This window comes from Schistocerca nitens, chromosome 1 (assembly GCF_023898315.1).
Source record: "Schistocerca nitens isolate TAMUIC-IGC-003100 chromosome 1, iqSchNite1.1, whole genome shotgun sequence".
Taxonomy (NCBI): Eukaryota; Metazoa; Arthropoda; class Insecta; order Orthoptera; family Acrididae; genus Schistocerca; species Schistocerca nitens.
The window spans coordinates 1,095,015,634-1,095,039,939 of record NC_064614.1 but is presented as its reverse complement, the minus strand read 5'-3'; the positions used below and the strand labels follow the sequence as shown (position 1 = coordinate 1,095,039,939).

Here is a 24,306-nt window from a genome sequence, read left to right as displayed (position 1 = left end):
TGGCATCTTATCATTCCTGGATGTCTTAGTCAGCAGAAAAGCTGGGACACAGCGTCTATCACAAATCAACTCATATGGAGCTATATTTACAGGTCACACGTTGCCATCATCCTGCACAACGCGGTAGTGTCCTACGCTCTTTGGTGCATAGAATACTCAGATGCCGACAGTCTCCCTGGTGAGCTACAACACCTGAGAATGGTATTCCAACAGAATGGCTATTCCGATAGGCAGATATGCCATGCATTCCGTTCTAAGCAAACTCGAAGCAGAGATGTAAATGAAGATGTGGAGGCACCCACTCCAACAGCATTCTTGCCCTATTTTGGTGGCATGTCTTCGAGAACAGAAAGAATTGTTTGGCCACCAGCAAAATTTAGGAATTTATTGTGCTCGGTCAAAGACAACCTTGGCATCAGGAAACATTGTGTGTATAAAATCCCATGCCAATGTGGAAAATCTTATACTGAACAGACATGCCGAACTATGCAAGAACGTTGTGTTGAACACCATTGTCATACATGCCTGGGGCAACCTGATAAATCAGTGGTAGCGGAGCACTGCCTGGACACGGGACATCATATGCTTTATGAACAGGCAGAAATTTTATCCCCAGCGTCATCTTTCTGGGACTGTGTTGTTAAGGAGGCTATAGATATCCATATGGCGGACAATCTTATCAACAGGGATGCAGTTTTCAACTAAGCACCGCCTGGAATCTAGCACTGGCTGCCATGAAATCAAAACAGGGAAAACAAGAACTTCCAATTCATCAAGTGATGCAATGCGCAACTGAGATTTAGTTCAGACTTTAACTGCAGGAGCATCTGGCAGCACAGTCTTTGCCCATGGCCTTTCTGCGGCTCCCAGCAGGGGGCACCAGAAGCGCCGCTTTCCTCCAACTACGAGCATCTTCCCGCGCACGCATATTGCCTACTCCTGGCATGATAAATTCCGACGCCGCTGTGTGATTATCATCAGTCATGCCCTGCAGCAGTGACAGCAGCAGCTACTACCACCTGATGATGTCGAGCAGTTGCACTGGCGAAATATTGTGCAAGTAAGTCTGGCGGCAATCCCGAGAAGTGTATTTGCAACATATCCGTCGGGAAAGCATGAAAAGTCACAATTTTAGATCTGCTTATATGACCTTAGCACTGACTGTCAGCATTTAAGGATATTTTAAATAACATATTTCACATAAACGGGTAAGAAAACAATTAGGTCAGTGGATCAAGAACACAGATTGTGTTCCTTGTAGACTCTATTGCCTGCTACTGCAGTGTGCTACTAAACGTTGATATTGCTTGCTAGAGAGGTGGAGCTAATCTTAAAAGATCAAATCTTGTCAACAGAACATTTTTTTTTTCAGCAGCATTTGACCACTATGAAGAGCAGAGGTGACAGCTATCAGTTCCTGATCCTCAGACAGTGCATCAATTCTTTGGGTTTAGTCCCAAAACTATGCAGTGCCTCATGTAGTGAAGGCATTTGATTCTGTGATTCATCCATCAGATTGTTACATAACACTCACTGATCCCTCGCTGCTACAAGGAGTCTGTTTTTCATGTTTTCCTTCATCATCAATAATACAAACACAGCTACCTCCACTAAAAAGTTAAACTTAAGATACAACAATCACACATTATGTTAGATTTAATTACACTGATTTTGATAGTGAACAGTCAGTCCCTGCACCACACGCTGATTCCTGCAGTTGTTCATGCATTTTGCTAGTTTTCTAGTGCTGCAACTTTTCTACATGCAACAACATCATCCAGAAATAGCATTGTGGAGTTTCCTACATCATCCCAGATTTGTGTGTGTGTGTGTGTGTGTGTGTGTGTGTGTGTGTGTGTGTGTGTGCGTGCGTGCGTGTGTGTAGTAAAAACCCCAATACACTCCCTCGGTGTACTCACAAAGTTACCATTATTAGCTGACGATTTGGTCCCACTAAGAAAGGTGTGCTGAATTCTACCTGTATCTACTAGTAAGTCCTGATTTCAGTCAAAAAATCACACAACCCTTCATGAAAATAGGAACCATCTGTGCCTTTTTCCACTGACAATTTTAGCTGATTTTCTCTTTCACAATCCCTTATCTTGTTGTTCGACATTTCCTTGTTTGTGTAGTGACAAAGTGGAAACTTTATTACAGTCTTCTGAAGTGAAACAGTTTCAGAAGACTGAATTCACTGTTTTGACCTTCTATCCATAATCGTCAGTTTGGTGCCACTATGATTATAAGTGACTGACTAGGCAATTTTCATCCATTGATTGATTTCATTTGCATCCAAACTTTGTTCTAATTTCTCAGCAGACCAGTTAATAAAATTTTACTTTTGAATTCTCTGAATGCTTTTCCAATTGCTCTCATTACATGCATTTTGGGTTGATTCAGTTATTGTTTTTCAGTGTGCCAAATACTTCAAACATGGCTATTGAACCAAGGTGGTCCCCTCCCATCTCTCACAACCTTACATAGCACAAACATGTTGAAATGCGTCTCATACATGCAGTTATAGAAAAAGTATTCATACACTGTTGTTTATGTAGAATAACTTCATTTATTAGAACTAGAGGTCACAACCAGAGATCTTATTTGGTAAACTAGCAGGATGGGGTTTCCTTCTTAATCTGAACACAGAAAAGGATTAACAAAATCAGCCTTCTGCAGAAAGTAAATTAAAATCTGTACAGCTGGGTTCACAGTGTGGGGAAGAAAGTATTCATACATACAAAGAAAATTACAAAGTAATTAAATATAATTACAATGTTAATACTGTGTAGGCATTCCTTTTCTATGTACCACTTTTGTTAACCTCTTTGGCATGAAATCAGGCAGTTTCTTGGTATCCTCTGATGTAATATTTTGCCATTCTTGTTGTAGACATTGTTTCAGGGCAGCATTACTTTGTATTTCATGTTATATGACCATTCTTTCAAGTTTATGTCAAAGATGTTCAACTAGATTAAGGTTTGCAGTGTTTGGGAAACTTGAGAATGTGGGGACTATGGTACCACAGTTAAACAATTTTCACTGTATGCTTAGGGTCATTGTTTTGTTGAAAGTAGTAATCTGTGCCTAAACTCAAGATGTCAACAATTTTGCATAATTTCTTTTAGGGTATTTAATACTGAAATCTAGTCATGCAACCTTCAACAAAAACAAGCTGCCAAACACCAATTCCTCCACCACTGTGCTTTACTGTGGGATGAATGTGTTTGGGATCCAGCTCAGTATTTGGCTAGCTCCACACCAAAATTCTGCCATCATTTACAAATATCGCCAGTGAAGAAACAATACCGCGCGACTGACAGCTTATCGGTTTTGCTTTTTTCTGTCATTTCATATCCTTGAGTCTCAATGCACCTACTCTTACAGCAAGAATGCAGACTTTTTAAAAATTATCTACATATAAAATGTACTAAAATAATATCACATATGTGGCACAGGGAAAAGGATGGAAATACCGCGTAAGTGCAAATGAACAAAATACTGAGTAACTAGGTAGATTGTTTTGGACATAGTAAACAGTACCGCACAAACGCAAAAGTGCGTGCAACCACAGCACATTGTTATTGCTTACTACATACCTTCCAGTGTTAGAATGTGATTCCTTGGTTCTACTTGCAGTTCATGAAAATGGACTCTGTTTTACAAGATGATCTCTTTACTAAGGAAGAAATTGTTTCTCAGCTGAACTTAACTCATGAAAGCAGAGAATCATTCTTGAGAGTGACTGGCAGTGGTAAGAAAATTTTTTTAATATTTAACTCGCATTAACAGCAGTCTGCTAAAACTCTAAAATTTAGTAGTAACACAGCTGCTTTATACTAGTGCCACACTTCACTTATTGTGCACTTTAGTCCTTTCTGCTAAAAATGTTTTGAATACCCACTTAATTACAGGTTCTCATGTAAATCCAGAATGAACAACAGGAGAGAACAGTAGTAACAGTGAAGTTACAAGCAAAGAAGAAGAATTAATTTAGTATATGGGGTTCTCAGTCACTTTTTTCGGGTCATCTTGTGAGCATAAGTGTTAATAATTATACAGTAATCATCATTATTGTAAAAACTTAATCTGAAATTCAACTTTGGTCTTCGTAAGTTAATTTTTCAAACATTTCTCATCTAGAAACTTCACTGATTGCATCCAAGAATGCTCAAAATGATACAGCAATCACAGTTGCCACTGGAGATGATAGTACTTCTTCACATTTATTGCTACATAATGCTGCTGACTTTTTCCCATAAAATTCAGATAACTTGTTGGGAGTTGATGGAAGCAAGGATGTTGAAAGTGGAGGTCAAGAATTTTGTGGTGACTTAAGTAGTGACAGAAAAAGGAAATCTAAAGCCTGCCCTGTAGATTGGAAGAAAAACACCAACAAAATTCTGAGAATTTGCGGACAAGCATATGTGGGATATAAAAGAAATCATGGCAAAATTACTCATAACAGTACAAAAGAGGCGTGAAAATTAGGTCCAATGTGTACTTCAAAGATGTGTCAGAAATCACTTCAAAAAAAGTGTCATCAAATTTCTGCTGGTACAGGCAGGCAATTTTTAATACTTTCTGGGAAACAATGTCATGGGAGCTGAGGAAGATTTAAGTAATCAATCCTGTGGACATAATTCCAACCAAATATCCAGGGAAGATCACTGGTGAATCCAGAACAAAAGGCAAGCTGGTTTATTATCTGAGAAATAATACGGGAAAACAGAAAGAATCTCTTGGCAGTAAAGAATGGACAGTGAGATATTGGCTGGATAATTCCACACCTGGGATGAGCCCTGATTCAGAATTGTCATGTTCCTGAATTAAACACATGAAGAAGAAAGATGAGGAAAACTTTGTAAAAGAATTCCTGGACTGTCTTCCGAAACTGCCATCACATTACTGCAGGAAGTACTCTTCCAAGCTGTACCTTGAGCCTAATGCAAGAAGCAAACAACAGCTGTATGGACTCTACACTGAAACATGTAGTAAAGAACAGGTTTTACCATTAAGTTGGGCTACCTTTAACTCGATTTTCGAAGAGGTTAACTTAGCTTATTTTCCCCCAAGAAAGACCAGTGCGACTTGTCTTGTAGTTACTGGCTTAGAAACTTGAGTGAAGACATGTGGAAGCAGCACATGCAATGGAAAGAGCAGGCAGGGTCGCAGGAAGATCTAGATAAGAAAAATGCAAAGCAAAAGCTCTGCATACTCTACACCATGGACTTACAGGCCGTAAAAGCAGCATCACTTTTACAGGCAGGTGCAGTTTATTACGAAACAAAATTTGCTGTCCATAACTTCAAAGTGTATAATTTAGAAAGTCATGATGCAGTGTGTTACTGGTCCCATGAAGCATAAGGTGAATTGACGTATTCAAGTTTTGTCTTGTGTATCGTGCACACACTATCCAAAACAATTAAGGAAAATCCTGTTCCAGTTATTTTGTATTCTGACAGCCATACAAATCAGAACAGAAAAATGATATTACCAAACACTCTTCTAAGATTAGCAATTGATTCAGGAGTACTGATTATGCAAAAGGTTTTGGAGAGAGGTCATACTCAGATGGAATGTGACTCTGTTTACAGTTCCATTGAGTGCAAGCTCAAAGTATGTGAAGTTACACTTCTTAGCCAATATGCCTTGATCCCTAAAGTGTCGAGAAGAAAGCCACGACCTTACAAAGTCCATTACCTAGGTTACTCCTTTTTCACTAACTATGCAGAGAAAAGTTTGTGGCTGTATGACTCAATTAGGCCTGGAATAGCTGTGAAGAATGAGCCAACAGTTACAGACCTGAGGGTGATACAGTACCATCCAAACTGTGGTATTTACTACAAGTGCACTTTGAATGATGTGTGGCAAGAAATACCAATACGTCCAAGAAAAATTTCTGGAAAAGTTTGCTTCCCAAAAGTATACAAAGAAAAACTGAAAATTGGGTAAGTCATATGGGGTCATTTACAACAATTTAAAGCCATTTTTCCCAAGGATTGTCACTGCTATTATGACAACATTCCTTAGGAATGATGATCATCTTGGACGTTACTGTTCCAGTAGTGACAGTGCGGTGGAGTTCTTTGTTTGTCAGTTTTTTCTTGAAGAAATCTACAGAACTTATCAGACCTATGTGAACCATGTATATATTTGAAGTTTTTTCACGAAGTCTTCCAATAAAGTTTTTGTAAAATAATGATGTTACTGTTTTTTCAGCACCAAAAACACTGTAAAAGCAGTAAGTCATACAGGAGACTGAAAAACCAATACCACATAAATAACATTCCTCTTCCATAAATACCAAAACAATTCCACATATCTGCTGTAATTTAAGCTATCTGAAGAGTATTTTCTTTGTTTCACTTTTTGTTACAATCTGGAATATCATTGTAGTACAACAATGTAAATTCCTTGACCTCTCGTAAAATTAGTGTTTCGCTACTTACACATTATCGTCTCTTCACTGATGATATGTTACATTTACTTTGATCTGTGAACAGTACCTTGTCCTAGACACCTATATTCTTGCATATATGTTTTCAAGCAAATTCATCTCAATTTCTTGTTCTTTTTGCTGGTATATGGTTTTCTTCTAGGTACCCTAGCTCCATAATCTGCACTACTTACAAAAGAATGACCATCACTTGGTGTGATTTCCTTCCCAAACTGATCATTAACATGAACAGAAAATGCAGTAGCTGCCACTTTACTATCTTTCTTGACCACCCTCATTTAACACATTTTGTTCTCTTGCATTATCTCTTGTGGCTGACCTCTTATTTAGCTCTTAATGAAATTATTTCTTTGTCTAAATTGTGAAATTATGGACTACACAGTTGCCAAGCTTCCTCCAGCAATACCAGTTATTTCTGAAAATAGTCTTCTCGTTTTGTATTGGGAGGTAACCATTTGCCTTTCCTATGTAGCTGTTTCCTTCCCTTTGCAGCCCATTCTGCTGTTGTATGCCATTCACCACTAATCGCAACCAACAAACACAAGGTGCAGCTTGCCACTGAAGGTGTTCCTTATTGCAAGTGGTTCGTTAATCATTTCTATGTTTACATTTCTGGTAGTGTATGAACCCTTTCTTCCACTCTGTGTGAAGTCAGCTGGTACAGAAGTTTTATTTACTTTTTGCACCACAACCAGTGTGCACTGTTTTAACAAACATTTCATCCCTCCAACTGGCATCATAATTTCAAATATAGATGAGTATAGTGAGAAAATTACGCTTCTTCTTGTCAAATGATAGCTTAAAAGTAGAAAAGTAAAAGAAGAAGACATATGCAAAACTGTTTAAATGACAGATTAAACCAATTACATATTTTAACAATTCTGTCATTACAGAAGGCATCAGTGAGAACAACATGCAAAATGGAATCAAAGGAGGAAATTTTGAACTGAAGACCAATAGATTTAATTCTCAGAGTTGGCAAGATATTTGAGTTTGTGAGGCTAGCTCAGATTAATGCCTTCTCCCATGAAACAATTTTCAAGTAGAATCCAGAATATTTTTGGAAAACACCACACAAATCTAAGGTTCTTATGGCACTTCTGCACACTATTTTGACAGAGAATATATTTTCAAACTTCACAAAGACATTTTATCTGGTCAGTTATGTACTGTTTTGGAAGAAACTAATGGCATCTAATAACAATTAACTCATGTTTGCATATCAACACAATCGTGAAATCGGAAAAATATGAACTATCAATGCAATCAGAAGAAAATCAATATTCAGTCCATAATTGAAACAGTACTGCACAGTGTCCCACAGGCCTTGATTTTTGTATCAATTCTATTTCTCATGTATGAGGCATGTTCACAAAATAAGTGTACTAGATGCTTATAATAAAAAAAAAAAGTGTATTTGAAAAAAAAAATACAGGATATTGTTAGTTACTCGTTGACTATTTTTACACAAAGCTCCCCCCCCCCCCCACCTCCCCTCTTTTGTTTCAAATACTCTTTTTCAGTTTTTTTAGGGTCTCACAATATTGTTGTGCAGTGACTGTCTCCCACTGAGCCAGAAATTTGACCAAAATGATGCCCTTTCAGTCGCAAAACACTGATGTCATGATTTTTTTGGCCAAAATTGTGGTTTTGAATTTTTTAGCAGATGGGGAATTGGCATGATGCGACTGTGATGTCTGTCTTTTTGTCTCAAGCATGTAATGAGCCACCCACGTTTCATCTCCAGTCTCAATAGAGCTCAGAAAATCCTCACCTTCTATTTCAAGTCGCTCATGTAATTCGCAGGTGCTACTAACCCCCAGTAATTTTTCTTGTGCTGTTCTGTCAGCTGTATCCAGATCTATCTTGCACACAGTTTCCAGTAACCCAGCATTTCTATGAGCGTCCATATAATAGAGTTCTGTAGAGTCGTGGAAACAGTGCAGAAATTTCACCCACTGTCAATCGGCTGTCTTCACGAACAGTTTCCTCTATTTTTGGCACAAACTCATCAATCAAAATGAAAATTTGTTTGCCTTCACTTCACTCATTATACCGCTCAAACACACTTGTTCTGTTCATAATACCTTCACCATAAACTGTTTTGATTCATGAGAAAATTTCAGTAGGTACTATTCCTTCCGTGAGTAGGAAAAGGATCACAGCACGTAGTCACCTTATAATCAACTATCTGTTGTCTTTTGAAGTAGTTGAAATTAGGTATGGTACCATTTCTATGACATAAGACTGAAAATGCAATAAAAGAATTTTGTATTTAAAAACCATAAAAGGTTAAAAAAAAAAATTGTGAACCTCTGTGAAATAGATTACTACGACATAAGAAAAAACACAGCTATTTCAAACTGAGGCATTCTAACCAAAATCCATCTCAGAGTCTCAATATGGTACAAGAAGTTATTGGACTACATATACACACATAATGAGGAATTACTTAAAACTAAATTAAAAAAACATTTCTCATAACCAAAGGGACATATTCATCGAAGGAAGTCTCAATTTTTAACAGTTTGAGCAACAGACCATGAACAATTGTTGAATCACAGAAATTGTAAGTTACTAGCACACATAGATTACTGTATCTCGGCATAAAAACAGTATTATGAAACAGATAGATCGCTACTCGCCATATAGTGGAAATGGTGAGTCACTTTATAGTGAGTAGTAGTCTATGTTTTCATACTGTCATTATTCCATCCTGAATTTTTCCATTTTTTGATTAAGCATAAAAACAATTACCTATTGATGCTCTTCTAGTTTTTCAAAATAGCTATACTTATATAAATATTAATACAGGGTGTACATAATGTCTGGGAACACTTTCAATTATTTATTGCACAAGAAGAGAAACTCTGAAAGTTTTTTTTTACAAACATTTGATATGTGATCCATGAGTGACCTGGCAGACATCAATATGGTAATTGAATTCGTGCCATCATTGACTGTGGCAGCCGCTTGCCGTATTCTCTCCTGGAGCTCTGCTACATCACGTGGTAGAGGTGGTTCATACACCAGATCTTTAATGTGTCCCCACAGAAAAAAAGTCACATGGAGTGAGATCTTGTGATCGGGGAGGCCATTTCATGAAACAGCTGTCCTGTTCTGTAGCAGGGCTGATCCACTGATGCAGCAGCTCTGTGTTCAGGTACCCACGAACTTCACAATGAAAATGGGGTGGAGCCCCATCCGGCTGAAAGATGAATGGAGAGTCCGATTGCATTTGAGACATCAGCCATTGCTGCAACATGTCTGAGTAGGAATATCCAGCGACAGTGAGTGCTCTCGGCAAAGAATGGTCCGTACAGTTTTCAATGTGCACTTCTCTTTGCTGGGCACAAGCAACCGGTCATAATGAATTTGTTGTGCCAGTGGTAAATGGCATCCTCGTTGGTGGCTTCTTACCATACTTGGTTCTAAACATCAACTGAACAGCTGTAGCACACTTGTTTTTGTTGAACTCCAACACACAAAATGCTCGCTCCACACCTGAACTCGCCATGTTTGTGACTAGTGCTGACTATCGGCAAATTACCAAACTATGCTGTGGCGGTATACATGAGGGGGGGGGGGGGGGGAGGAGACAGGGAGAAAAAGAAAGAAAGAGAGAGAGAGAGAGAGAGAGAAACTTTCAGGGTTTCTCTTCAAAATGACATATGTATGATAACTGTACAATGTTTGGTTCTTGTGCAATAAATAATTGAAAGTGTTCCTGGACTTTATGTTCACCATGTATATGTGAACTTTGTATATAAATCATCAAATTATGCACTTTACCCATGAATACATGTAAAATGATTAAAAATACATAAATAAATGAACAAATCATTTATCTCTTCAACATTGCCTCATTCTGCAGTCGAACAAAATTTTCCTGTAACCCAGCCCTTAAGTTAATTTTGTGTGTGTGTGTGTGTGTGTGTGTGTGTGTGTGATTTTTCTTCCACCTCTGCACCTGTCCAAGGAAGTATCTTACAATTATTTTGGTGGTGTTTTGTCTTTAATTCTGAATATGAATCCAGCACCACAAAAATGTAAATAAAATATTTAACAAGTGATCCATATGAAGTACAGAATGATAATGCTAAACATAACTACACTAATTATTCAGTCTCTGTAATTTTATTTTGGACTTTTGTCTGTAGTGTTGAATCAACAGAGATTAAAATGTTGGTATCATTATTGCCAATCTTACTGCTGAAGAGTGAATATGGAGCACTGTATTGTTGGGATCATGCAGTCAACAAGCAGAATAGTAAGTTTAGTGACTGGCCATGGAAACTCAAAAAACATCTATACATGATGGGAACAGATAAAGAAGTCCCTAAATGTAGACTATGAGGGATGAAGCCACAGATTTAATATTCCAATGCAGAGTATGGAGCCCGAAAGGACACAAAACATTTCAGCCACTAATCCCTGAAGAAATTGTGTCTAACACAGACCCAGTAAACGCACTCCTACTACTCTCCAAGGGTACTGGTTGATTTTACTTGAATGGCAGAGAGACATATTGAATAATAAAATTAATTTCAATGTGGGCAACAGTTGATTTATCTTCCACATTAAATCAAATCAATACCACATACTAAATTAGATGGCTTGAAGGTGTAAAAAAGACACAAGCAATTGAGACAGACTGTACAAGGAAATCAGATTTTTCTACTTACTTATGTAACTGCCAATGCAGATAACCAGTACAATGGTCTCCAGTGATAAGAGTACAACGAGGTATACAATGGGTCGGACAAGTCCTCCTGATTCACAGTGAGCTGCCATGTCTGGATACAGTTGATGAAGCAGTGAATCAACGACGAGCAGCAGCACACTCCCTAGAAAGAAGATAAATGAAATCATACTCACTTGTGGCACAACAGTTTTACAAAGATTTTGTTACCTATCTGTTCACATGTCTTTGCATACACTCAGATGACAAGATGGCTACAACAAATAACAGTTCTCCACAACAAAATACATCATCACTTCCAGCCAAAACCCTTAATCAGACTTTTACAGTGTCCTAAATCAATGTAAAAGAAAAAAAAATCTGCAATAACCTATTGTAGCTATTCTAAGGTATATAATTTGTTGTAAGATATATGTTTTGTTCTCACATATAGAAGACATTTCATATAATGCAAATGATCCAGTGGATTTCTAAAAACGCATACGGAAGAGGCTTTGTATGCTTCCATTTTCTTGCACATCACCTGGTAACATTTAGGTTAGTCACATGCAAGCTGTTCAAACTATGCACTGAGCTGTTTCCAGTGACTCTTGTTACCCTTTACTATGCTCATGAAGTGAAAACTCTGGTTGCTAGTTGCCAGTCCCCCCCCCCCCCCCTCCCCCCAACAGATGTAGAACTGATTTCCCTTTCTGGCAAATCTACATCAGTTTTGGCATTTTTTCCAATTTGAGGTAAAAAGGTCATTCTGTTAATATATTTGTTTAGTAAAAAATAATGATTCTGTGATTTCTAAATCTATTTTGCCAAAATAGTTAATAAATGAGACTTATTCTATGACAATAGCATTTAATAGTTTAAATTCCTCTTTTCACACATTAATACTGTGATGTTAGCTTTAGGCTAAAGATTCCTGTGTGAGTAAAAATTAATCATAATAGTCTGTCCGATAAAGTATAAATAATTAACCACTTATGGATATTGACGTGACTCAAATTTAGTTATATCAGACCTATAATAATATGTTCCTAAGAGTAAAAATTAGTCTTGTGAAATTCAGCTGTTCCAACATGCTTTTTGACTACTTAACACATAAACATTTATATACACTAACAATAGATTTACATACATGCAGAAACCACATGATGAGGAAGTCTGAATTGATCTTCTGTTTCCTTATAAAAATCAAGGTAGCCATAGATCTTTAGGCTATCATGTTTCTTTTTAAGTAAGTGATGCAAAATCTGGAACAAATTGCAAAATGTTATGCAAATGTTATTGCCATCTGATTCTTACATTACTGTTGTGTCAGTACATGAAATTGTTTATGAGCATGTCATTTGAATACACTGAAATAGCAATAATCACTCAGTTATATTAACATCACCAATTTTTCACCCAAACAAACTGTGCTCAATGATGTAGAATTAAGAAAATTAAACAGTAAGGAGGAAAGATTAGAGTCAAATGTCCTATTGATGACAAGGTCATAAGAAATGCAGCATAATCTCGGATTGGGGAAGGATGTGGAAAGAAGCTGGGCGTGTTTATTTACAAGCAACTATCCTGGTGTCTCTGTTAAGAGATTTAGGGAAACCACAGAAAACCTACACTTTGATGGCTACACTGATTTGATCTCTGTCCTTCAAAATTCAAGTGCAGTGTCTTATCACTATGCCCCATTCTCAGAAAAAATACCAAGAAATAACTATTCATGTGATATAAGTGTCTCTGTGACATTTGAGAGAAGAATTGTATGTGAGCTCGTAGTGGTGATGATGGTACATGTGGTGCAATTTCCAAAATTAAAGCCAAGCAAAATATAACTATCAGACATACACATGAAAAGAGTTATCTGGTGTCTAGCTGCAGCAAGTGGTTAAAATTCCAAGAGCTTTTGACCAAGCACTTTTTGTCCATGGTCAAGTGGTAAGGATATCAGTGGAATGGCCAGCTGGTATGCTCTCACATACACTAGCTGGTAGCTGTGACATCTCTGGTGCTCGCACCATCGCCATATATGGGCATACATTGTCTCGACATTCTAGGTGTCCATTTCAACTTTGCTGTCACTGGATGCCCCGCTGCACTAAGCTGCAGGCCACTATCTCTATCAGTGATCTTTATGTTGATGGTTTGTTTAACTACACAGTCCTAGAAGCCATTAGTGCAAGCCACAACAGAGGTTCCATCGAATGTGATACAGTGACCATTTTCTAAAGGATCTGGATTTCTTAAGCTAGCACAAGTGATAAAATCTCTCATGTTTGTACCTGCATTTTTCTACACTTTGTTCCGACACAAGACTGGCCACATTCGAACGTCGTCTGAGAGACCCCAAGTGCTCTGAGACCTTCAGTAGATGCCAGATTTTGTCAGTGTCAGTTTGAATTTGTGTCTTTTCAGTAGGCAGCTTTCTTACCCTACACAAAGCCACAGAGCAGCAAGAAAGCAAGTTTCTTTTCCTGCTCTGTGTCAGTGGTCTTATTGCCTGAGATCACTTTATTTATTTGGTGAACACTGTTGCTTCAGGAACAACTGATACGTATTCACTAACAGTTATTGGTGTCTGGTATTGTTCTTGCACGATGCACCAGTGTTTGTAAGACAGTGCACTTCTGTGCCAGGTGGTGGTGATTGATGGTGTGCACTTATTAACTGGTGTGAGTAGGTTTTCTATACTCACTGTGGCCAAGTCATCCATTCTGTTTGCGATGTTCGAGAATGCTGATGAAGGGCAATGCAATGTCTTCTTTTTTTCCTACCTCCATGGTGAAGTGGATGTCGCTGTTTATGCCATCGAGATGTTAGAAGAACTCAAGTTCCTCACATCCGTGGAGCCAAATGATGAACGTGTTGCCAACATAATGGAGGAAACAACTATGCCTTAATAGTGCCATGTGTAGGACAATATCCCTGAAATTCTCTATGAAAAAGTTTGTAACATCAAGAGCTAATGGGATTCCCACTGCAACACTATCTGTATGGCCATTGTACAGAAAATGAGTAGATATAAGAGTGTGCTTAAATAGCTTGACCATGTCACTTACAAAGAAATAGGATACTAGGTACAAAGAATCTTTGATAGGCACATTTGTAAACAATGCCACCACAAAAGTGGCTTGAATTTCACATCTGTCTTGAAAATATTACAGTTAGTCTTAGACAAGAAGAAATCCATTTATTTGAATAAACTTTTATGTGTAGGGTATATATAATGGCTAATCACCATTCAAAGGCAAAATATAACTGAACAACTGGAAGTGAAGGAAGGCTTCTGCTGGTCACATCTATAGATGAATGCTCAGAATTCAAGGTAACATTTTCGTCCTATTTACCCTGATCAGGTTGGGGCCTTCAAGACTATCTACTACACCAAACCAGGTACAGTCTAAAGATACATCTGTATACAAACTCTAGAATCACTGTGAAGTGTGTGGCAGAGGACACTTAGCATTTAGAGTTTCTGTTTGTTCCAACTGTGCATGGAGTTTCTTTTTGCTCCATATGTGTATGGAGTGTCGGAAGAATGACTCCTTAAAAACCTTCATACTTGCAGCACTTAGTCTAATCTTGTCTCTGCCATCTCTACAGGTGAACTATGTAGGGGGCTGAAGTATACTTCTGTATTCTTCATTTAATACTATTTCTTGAATCTCTATAAGTGGGCTCTCAGGGGATAATTGATGTCCATCTTCAAGTGTCTGCCAGCTCAGGTTTTTACCATTTCTATGATGCTCTCCTGCAAGTCAAACAAACCTGTGGCCATTCATTCATGCTGCCTTTCTTCGTATACATCCAATATCCCCTATTAGTCATATCTGATGTGAGTCCCACACAATTTAGCAATATTGTAAGATAGGGTACACAAGTGTTTTGTAAGATGTCTCCTTTGTAGAAGTGTTTGGGACAATAATCAATATAACTCTATCATCATAAAATATTAGAGTTTTCAAAAAGTCCACCAATTTCTCTGGTAAATCATTTGTGAAACATAAAATTGATTTTGTCTCAATCATAAATTTATACAAGGATGACTACTTTCAAATGATATTTGCTGAGTTAGTTATGGTAACAAGGTTTTGATGATCTGAAGATGATGGCCTGGACAATCAAAGCTGGTCATTCTTGTATAAATTTGTAACCAAGACAAAATAAATGTTATTTTGAAAATTCCCTGTGATGGGTCAGGTCATACTCAACTGTGTGGTTGAGGTTATGGTCCAAACTGTTCCTGATACCCACAGCAACCACTACACGATTTTCTTCACCAAGATCTTTCCCCAGAGAGGCTAAATAAAAGGTGACATTATTGGGCCCTGCACTCGTGTTTTGTACTAGTTCAGATGTTCTGCTCCCATGATTATTCTCTTGCAAAAGGACCTATTTGTCTTTTTAACTATCTGTTCCTCCTTCTCCTCCCACCACCATCACCACCATTACTCTTACCTTGTACCTATTTTCCTGACCAGTCAGGGTGTTCCTGAACTCCTTTAGGACTGCAATACTAACACATCCCGTAGATGCTGATCTGATATGTGCGACAGATTTTTTATGATATTGCCTGTAACATGTTTAAGATAGAATCTTTTGGGGCTATTGTGTTTTATGACCCCCATGAAATAATTAATAATTCTCTGTTTTATTTGCATTTCGATGATAGTTATTGGAAAGTGAAATACCGGTTTAATTCCTTGGTCGAACCAATGGGATCAGATGTAGCTTTTACTTTGGCTGTACTTAGACCACACACATTATCATACATGGTAGCTGATCTCTGCCTGTTGTTACTTAGTGTTTGACATTTCTGACAGATTGACTGACTTTGTTCTGCTTCTCACTGTAAGCAACGTGATTTTCTGACATGGAGAGTTGCTTGTCCCAATGTGCAGTGTTTCTGAGATTCATTAGTTGTTTTACATCAACCATTAGGCAAAGTTCAGGTTTCCTTCTCATTTTTATGGTCTTATGGGGAAGATACTTGTCATATAGTTGAGTAAGTTTGTTAATAAATCTATTAAGTTTGTTATTTATGCCTAGGAATGGAGCAAGTCCTCTCCAAATCTCTCTCTTGCAACTCATCTGCACATTCAGTCACATTAAAGCCTCTGTATGTAGTTAATTGAGTGACTTATGAAAATTATGTCCTGGACAGGTATGTCAGGTCTGATGCCTAACTGGTACGAATTACTCAATTGGACGATTTTATTACAAATTTATCTATGAGTCTGTGACTATTGGTTATTTGCTGGGTAGGAGCAAGCTGAAGTAGCATTACACTTGATGAAAGCATGCACTTGAATTTACATGCAAAAAGAAAATTTATACTAACGTCATCAGCAATAATAATACTCACTTGACAATTTGAGACCTGAAAGGGCTGTTTCAAAAGATCATCCCACCTATTTTTGGTTTGGTGGGATCACAGATAACGGACTTTCACTTAAGTGATTTGATCTCTATGAACATATATTTTATTTGAGCTCATTACAATTGGATGTGATTTTCTGACAGAAAAATCAGTCAGAGAGTACGTATCCACTTATTGTTCCCCTCGTCTGCTACATCTGTCATGTCTTTTAAAAACAAAGCCATCTACATTTATGGAACTGGAAGGAATGCTTGGCTTTAGCCAAATCTCCAGTGAATGTATTACATTGATGTCTATATCTTGAAATATGTGACAGAACTTAACTAAGTGAGCTGGCAAGGACCCAAGATTTGCTCATGTGGCATGGAGCACCGTGCATTCAGGTGCAGTTTGAGGATACTCTTGGCTGAAATGATAGCCAGCTTTGGGTCAGCCCACACTCAGTGACAGAGCATGACACGTCTTGCAGAATGCACGAAGGGAGGGAGGGATACTTGGAAGGGGTGAAATGGAGGAATGGAGGAAAAGCTGATTAGGCAGGAGCAGATAAAAAAATGGGGTGTGAAAAAGAGAAAAAAGGGGTTGCAGCAGGTGTGGGACAAGAAAGGGGCAACAGGAAAATGAATCTTGCTAAATAGAGCAAAAATAATCTGAACACAATAGCATTAAAAGCAAAATGAAAAGAGTAATAACAGTGGCACTAATGTTAGGTAAAGGTAAAGAGCTGATCACAGTGTCCCTTGATATCAGAAAGGCATATGACAACACGAAAAAAGAATAATTCTGGAAGTGCCTGAGAAACAGAAATATGCCTGAAAATTTGGCAAGAACAACTCAGATCTAGTATGAACAATGCATTGCTTTATGCAATTTGGCGTAAGTCATTTCATCCTGGCTTTAGACAAGAAGTGGAGTCCAGCCAGGTAGTGCTCCACTACTACTGCTGTTTATCACTTTCATGGGTGACATAATGAAGAACATCAAGAAATCCCATGTGCAGTGAAATGCCTTGGCTTTTGCTGCTGCTGATGTGAACTGGGGAGAAACAGAGGTGGCTGCACAACTGAGACTGGACTGGTGGATGGATGAATTCCAGAAATACAATGGCCAAATAAGTGGTGTCAGAGCAGTAGTAATGTCACTGTAAGAGAGGGATGGTTCAAATGGCTCTGAGCACTATGGGACTTAACATCTTAGGTCATCAGTCCCCTAGAACTTAGAGCTACTTAAACCTAACTAACCTAAGGACATCACACACATCCATGCCCGAGGCAGGATTCGAACCTGCGACTGTAGCAGTCGCGCGATTCTGGACTGAGCGCCTAGAACCGCGAGACCACCGCGGCCGGCTGTAAGAGAGGGAGATGGACAGGGTGCAATTGGGGGGGAGGGGGTTGGGGGGATGCAGAAAACATTAAGATAGGTAGTTACCCCTGGGAATTGTGGAAATTGTTGACTACTTTGAAAGCGTAATTTGTTGAGGCAATCTCGCCATGAAAGCGACTGTAAATAGGGTCAGTCAGCTTACGTTTCTACCAACATGTTAGATCACTTTTATGAGATCCAAGGATGCCAGGGAAAGCAACATTGAGTAAATCTAAGAGAAAAGTTTAAGAAACTCAGTGGGTAGGAAAACCAAGAACATGTTAGATGACCACTGCAGCAAGAGGAAGAACACTACGGTGACATGAATAATAGGATTTAACATGATCAGAATACACGGAGAAAGATTGTACACAGCATAGGGAAAATGAAGCTGTTAAATGATAATGATGATATGATAAGGATACCAATGTTATAATAAAGTGTCTAAAATAAATGAAAGTAAGACAAACATGGTAGGTGATAAAGCAAATTATAAATGTTAGTAAGAAGGTAAAGTAAATTAGTATTACACCAGTAAATTGTAGCACTGTATAATAAAGCTATGTTCTATGGTAATAACAGACACAGAACCAGAATAACAGCTGTACTAATTGACATATTCTTAGCTCCTAAAGCACAGGCTTTGTCATTTGTCCATACATTGTGTAGCCCAAATCTGGAGCCCTCACTGTTCAAAACTTTTAATATTTCAAACTGCCTATTGGCTTCTGTCTCGGGTTCTTCGGCCGACGTTCATCTAATGATTTTTCTGACGTTTCGCCAGCACGAGTGGCTGGCATTGTCAAAGCTTCACCCTCCATTGCCGGTGGTGAACTGGAGCCGAGCTCGCGGGCGCAGACTATATGCACCTGGCGCGCCAACGTCCGAGGGCTTCTCCGCGGTCATTTCCGGTGCGGTTCTCCTCTTGCTACCTGCGACGGTCGTTCGCTGCAGTACGGGAAGCCAGGATTCGTTTACCTTAAGGCTTTCCTCTTTCTTGTTGAAACTGTTCGCGTGTTTTTGTATTTCTACAGCTTCTCTAAACAAGTGCGTGTGATAGTGCTTCTCTACAGCCAGAACTTCCGTGTCGGCGAATTTCATTACGTGGTCGGTCTCATTCAGTTCCTTCAGCTTCTGAAACTTGCACCAAACGACATACTGGTCAGCTTTGATGTTGTTTCGTTATTTACGAAAGTGCCACTCAGTGACGCTCTGGAGCACATCGGTTCCATGTTCCCGCAAGACATCAAAAAGCTCTTCCATGCATGTCTTACCACGAGCTATTTCACGTGGAATGGTGATTTCTACGAACAGCTGGAAGGCGTCGCCATGGGTAGTCCTCTCAGTCCAGTGGTGGCCAACTTCTTCATGGAACAATTCGAAGCACAGGCACTGGACTCAGCGACTTGCAAACCTAAGGTGTGGTACAGGTACGTCGATGATACTTTCGTGGTGTGGAGCCATGGTGAAGAACAGCTCGGTGACTTCCTAAGGCACTTGAACAGCCTCCATGCCAACATAACATTTACCATGGAAGTAGAAAAAGACAAGAAACTGCCATTTCTAGATGTGCTGGTCACAAGGGACGGCGGAAACCTGGGACACAGCGTGTATCGAAAACCGACACACCCAGACCGATACCTGCACAAACTGTCAAACCACCACCCGAGCCAGAAAAGAGGCATGATTAGTACGCTCATAACGAGAGCAGGACGAATATGTGAGCTGCAACACCTCAAACGAGAAATGCAACACCTGGAAATTGTTCTGAGGAGCAATGGGTACTCCACAAATTACATTAGAAGTGTAACAGAGCCAAACACTCGGCGAAGTAAGGAACCAGAAGAAGAAATGTCGGGTACAGCCTTTCTGCCACACATTCCCAGAGTGACGGACAGAATCGGCCGTATATTGCGCAAACATGGCGTAAGGACGATTTTCAAACCGACAAGGAAGATCAAAGAGTGTCTTAGATCGGCGAAGGAGAAAAGAGACCCACTTGCAATGTCGGGAATATACCGTATACCATGCACATGCGGAAAAGTTTATGTCGGAATGACTGGACGATCCATTAACACCAGGATCAAAGAGCATAAGCGACATTGCAGGTTGGGGCAGGTGGAGAAATCGGCCGTGGCAGAGCACGCACTGAATGAGACCGACCACGTAATAAAATTCGCCGACACAGAAGTTCTGGCTGTAGAGAAGCACTATCACACGCGCTTGTTTAGAGAAGCTGTAGAAATACAAAAACACGCGAACAGTTTCAACAAGAAAGAGGAAAGCCTTAAGGTAAACGGATCCTGGCTTCCCGTACTGCAGCGAACGACCGTCGCAGGTAGCAAGAGGAGAACCGCACCGGAAATGACCGCGGAGAAGCCCTCCAACGTTAGCGTGCCAGGTACATATAGTCTGCGCCCGCGAGCTCGGCTCCAGTTCACCACCGGCAATGGAGGGTGAAGCTTTGACAATGCCAGCCACTCGTGCTGGCGAAACGTCAGAAAAATCCTTAGATGAACGTCAGCCGAAGAACCCGAGACAGAAGCCAGTAGGCAGTTTTTCAACAAGTGGCCACGAAAGCCTTAACAATTTTGTTTTAATATTTCACCAAGTTTCTTATGTGGTGACTGATCTGACTTTGCGAGTTTCTTGTTCACTCTGAAGATTCAAATATTTTCCTCCTATGATATAAATATCATGATTTAGATAAGATACTATATGCTGTATTACACCCAGGTCTAACAAGTTAGAAGATACAAGAGGCAGAGCACATCAGTGCACTATATCTGTCACTCTCATTATTGCAAATGTTGTCCAAAAGGCTAAAATGAAGAGCTGAGGATGCTTTAAATTTTTAGGGCCATTGTACCTCACCTGAAATGTGATTATGGTACAGTTTATCTTGCAGAATATTGTTCACAACAGAAACTGTCTCACTTGTGTGGCAGTATTTGCTGTAAATAGTCAGTTATGTCCATAAGCGTATCTTTCATTCTTATGGTAGGCTTTGACAGCACACAAATCTAAGCAAGATACTTGCAACATCTGACTCAAAGTTAAGCCACTTTACTCATGTCATGCCTCATAATTGACAGACTACCACTGACAGTATGATTGGTCTTGTGAAACAAGCGACAGCACTGAAGCCAGGAATGTGGTGAATGAATTCCAGCATATACTTCATGACAATGAATAGAACAGTATCCCAGAATTGAAGAATCTGTAGACATGCGGGAACAGGACTCTGGAACATTAGAATAATGGCCATGCAAAAATGAGTTAAAAAGCACATCACATTAAAATCCTTTATGGAGCACATTCCAATTGGAATATTCTTTCCCTGGGTTGGTGCATTCTGTTCCACTAGTTACTGAATTACAAGGAAGGAGAGTATGGGTTTCAACAGACAAAAGTTTTCTTATGAATCAAGGGTTTCTTCTGTGAACAATTATATGGAAGAAGTGAAAGGCTGAAAGTTGGCAAAAATATCCATGGAGCACTTCACAGTACCCGTCCAACACTGTGCCAGTCTGTGGCTGAAGTTTTCCCATGTACTTGGAATGTTTCGCATTATGGATGGTCAGTTAGATTCTCACAAAATACGGTAATTTTTCAATGAATGGAACAACTAAAGACTAAAAAAGTAATCTGCTCCCAGACCAGCTTTCAAAATACAAGTGTATGGTAGCTCATGTGCAGGTTATGGGAAAAAAAACAGCCTGCTGCTCGTAGCTGGTCATATCTTGCCACGGATCGCAGTTGGAGGGAGGGGGAGAGGGAGGGGTGGAAGGCAAAAATGAAATGAATATAGGAAAAAACTTGCCTGACTTTACATTAAGAACTCACGATGACCTCTGGAATGTGACTGCGGTTGCCAGGGATAAGGTGGCAAGGGCTGAGTTATTTATTATGCACTTCACACATTCGGTAGAAACAATCAATTGTTGATCCCAAAGGCTTGTAGACAAGATGTTACACAATGAAAAAACCATGTGTGCACAGAGCTACTGAAACAGTATAGGTTTATATTGCTACTGTTCCATCCTTGACTCCATCTCAACACATCAGATCTCTTTTCCAGTACAATCTACATACATACTATGCAAGCCACTGTATGGAGCATGGTGAAGTGTACCTTCTACAATTACAAGTCATTTCCTTTCCTGTTCCACTTGCAAACAGAGGGGTGGAAAAATGAATGTCTATATGCCTCTGCATGAGCCCTAATATCTGTTATCTTATTTTCATGTCCTTACACAAAATATAGCAGCCCACCTCTGAATTGCATTGATGCCATCCTTTAATCTAACCTGCTGGAGATCGAAAGCACTTGAGCAGTGCTTAAGAATGGGTCACACAAGTGTTCTGTATGTGGTCTCCTCCACAGATGATGCACACTTTCCTAAAATTCTCCCAATAAACCAAAGTACACCATATGCCTTCCTTACTACCACCCATACATGCTTATTTTATTTCATATCACTTGGCAATGTTAAGCCTTGATATTTAACTGATACGGCTGAGTCAAGTAGCACACTACTAATGGTGTATTCAAACATTACAGGATTGTTTTTCCTACTCACCTGCATTAACTTACATTTTCTACATTTACAGCAAGCTGCCACTCAACACACTAGAAATTTTGACTATGTAATCTTGTATCCTCTTGCAATCACTTAATGATGACACTTTCCCATACACCACAGCATCATCAGCAAACAGTTACAGATTGCTGCACACTCAGTTTGTCAGATCATATACCTGGCAACCTACTCTATATGCATGTACCTTCATTAACAGTCTGCAGTGGGGCACAGTGTCAAATGCTTTCCAGAAATATAATATATATGGAATATGCCGCTACCCTTCATCTACAGTTCAATCCTAGGAATCATATTTCCTGCAATGTGTTTTGATGGGATGTGGCCATGCTGTCAATAAGATGTAACGCCATCATTCATGTATACATTTCAATGCAATCTTGAATTTCATGAGAAGTAATGCATATCTCCTACTGCAATTGGTTCCTAGATGACATGGAATACATGCCAATTTCCAAGTCCATCCAATCTTTGTGCTGTATCAAATGAAAATTCTACCAAGAAAATTAACAATTATGAGGCATAAGTGCTGGCCAATACTTACCTTCATGAGATTAAATGTTTAGTACTGAAATAAACACACATAAAAGTAAACATTGTGAGACCATCCTAGCTTTCTGAACTATCAATTACTACTTCACTGAGGAGAGAGGAACAGAGTGTGGAAGATTAGAAAGGAAAGGCAGATCACTCAGACCCCAGGACTAGAGGGACCCATCCGTAGTGACAATAAGGGAACAAAGAGGTAAAAATTAAGGGTAAGGCATCAGAGTCAGAGGTCAGGAGAGTTTTGGGACACAAGGAGTGTTGGACAGCAAGCTCCCATCTTAACAGTTCAGGAAAACTATTAGCATGTGGGAAGTATCCAAATAATCTCAGTGATGTAGGAGGCAATGATTCTTTTGCCGACAACAGAAATAGAGTAAAATAAAACAAGGAGGCGTAGGGAAAGCATAAATATTTCTGCACTTCCTCTCATGGTCACAAAATGTTATAATTTGGAGAAGTACGTACCCATGATATACACCAAAACAGTGCATGCAAATACAGCACAATGAAATATGACAAGCACTGTCGATTGCTGGCATCATTCACTGCACTAAGGACCACTGACACCAAAAACACGCCCACCTGGAAAAAAAATACTGCTTCAATAGATACTTGACCTCAGTATCAGTCAACGAAAGATGCATGTGAACATATACGTACAGCAACGGACAGATGAAACGCAGAGAGCAGAATTGTGTTTAGGGGTGCGAAGTTGTCGCGCCTATTAGAACCGGCAGCTGGCTGCAGCAGCTGAGCGTCATCTTCTGACACTGAGTTGTCATTGAAAAATATTCCTCCCTAACAATAAAAATAGATTTATGTTAGACATTTGGGCTATGTAACAGAAATAACGGCAGTACTGAAACTTACGCTAGTCGATGTGTTAAAACTTCTGGTAAGGCTAACCATCCCTGCCTGACATTACAGTACTACGACAGGACGAACAAAACCGTAACAGAAATGTCGAAATCCGCAATATTTACAAATACCCGTCACTCATGCAAAGTATGTTTACTTTGTGCTTGCATGATTCACTTGTTTACACGGCAGCCAACAGCTCAAAATAAATAATTCTCTTCAGACGTCGGTTGCTTGAGATCCCTGCCACACTGTCGAACAGGATTTTTGTTAATCTTTCATTATCTGTTAATTGATATAGCTATAAATAATAAGAAAGAAGCTAACTTGAAAGATCAGTTATTTTCGTTATTCATGTAGCGGAGCTTCATAATTCTTTTACTCATTTGGCCGCCAAAAAGCG

General features: G+C 39.2%; 1 protein-coding gene across 1 annotated transcript in view; it reads right to left on the bottom strand.

Moving 5' to 3' along the window:
* LOC126198682 (transmembrane protein 192) overlaps positions 1–24,065 on the bottom strand; it is a 38,902-nt gene extending 14,837 nt beyond the window's left edge. The window contains exons 1-5 of the mRNA XM_049935181.1: positions 23,916–24,065; positions 23,706–23,843; positions 23,511–23,627; positions 12,289–12,403; positions 11,143–11,304 (exon numbers count right to left, since the gene is read on the bottom strand). Coding sequence (XP_049791138.1) covers positions 11,143–11,304; positions 12,289–12,403; positions 23,511–23,627; positions 23,706–23,843; positions 23,916–23,954 — 571 coding nt within the window. The 5' untranslated portion in view covers positions 23,955–24,065. The remainder of the gene's footprint in view (positions 1–11,142; positions 11,305–12,288; positions 12,404–23,510; positions 23,628–23,705; positions 23,844–23,915) is intronic.
* Positions 24,066–24,306: the final 241 nt, after the last annotated feature.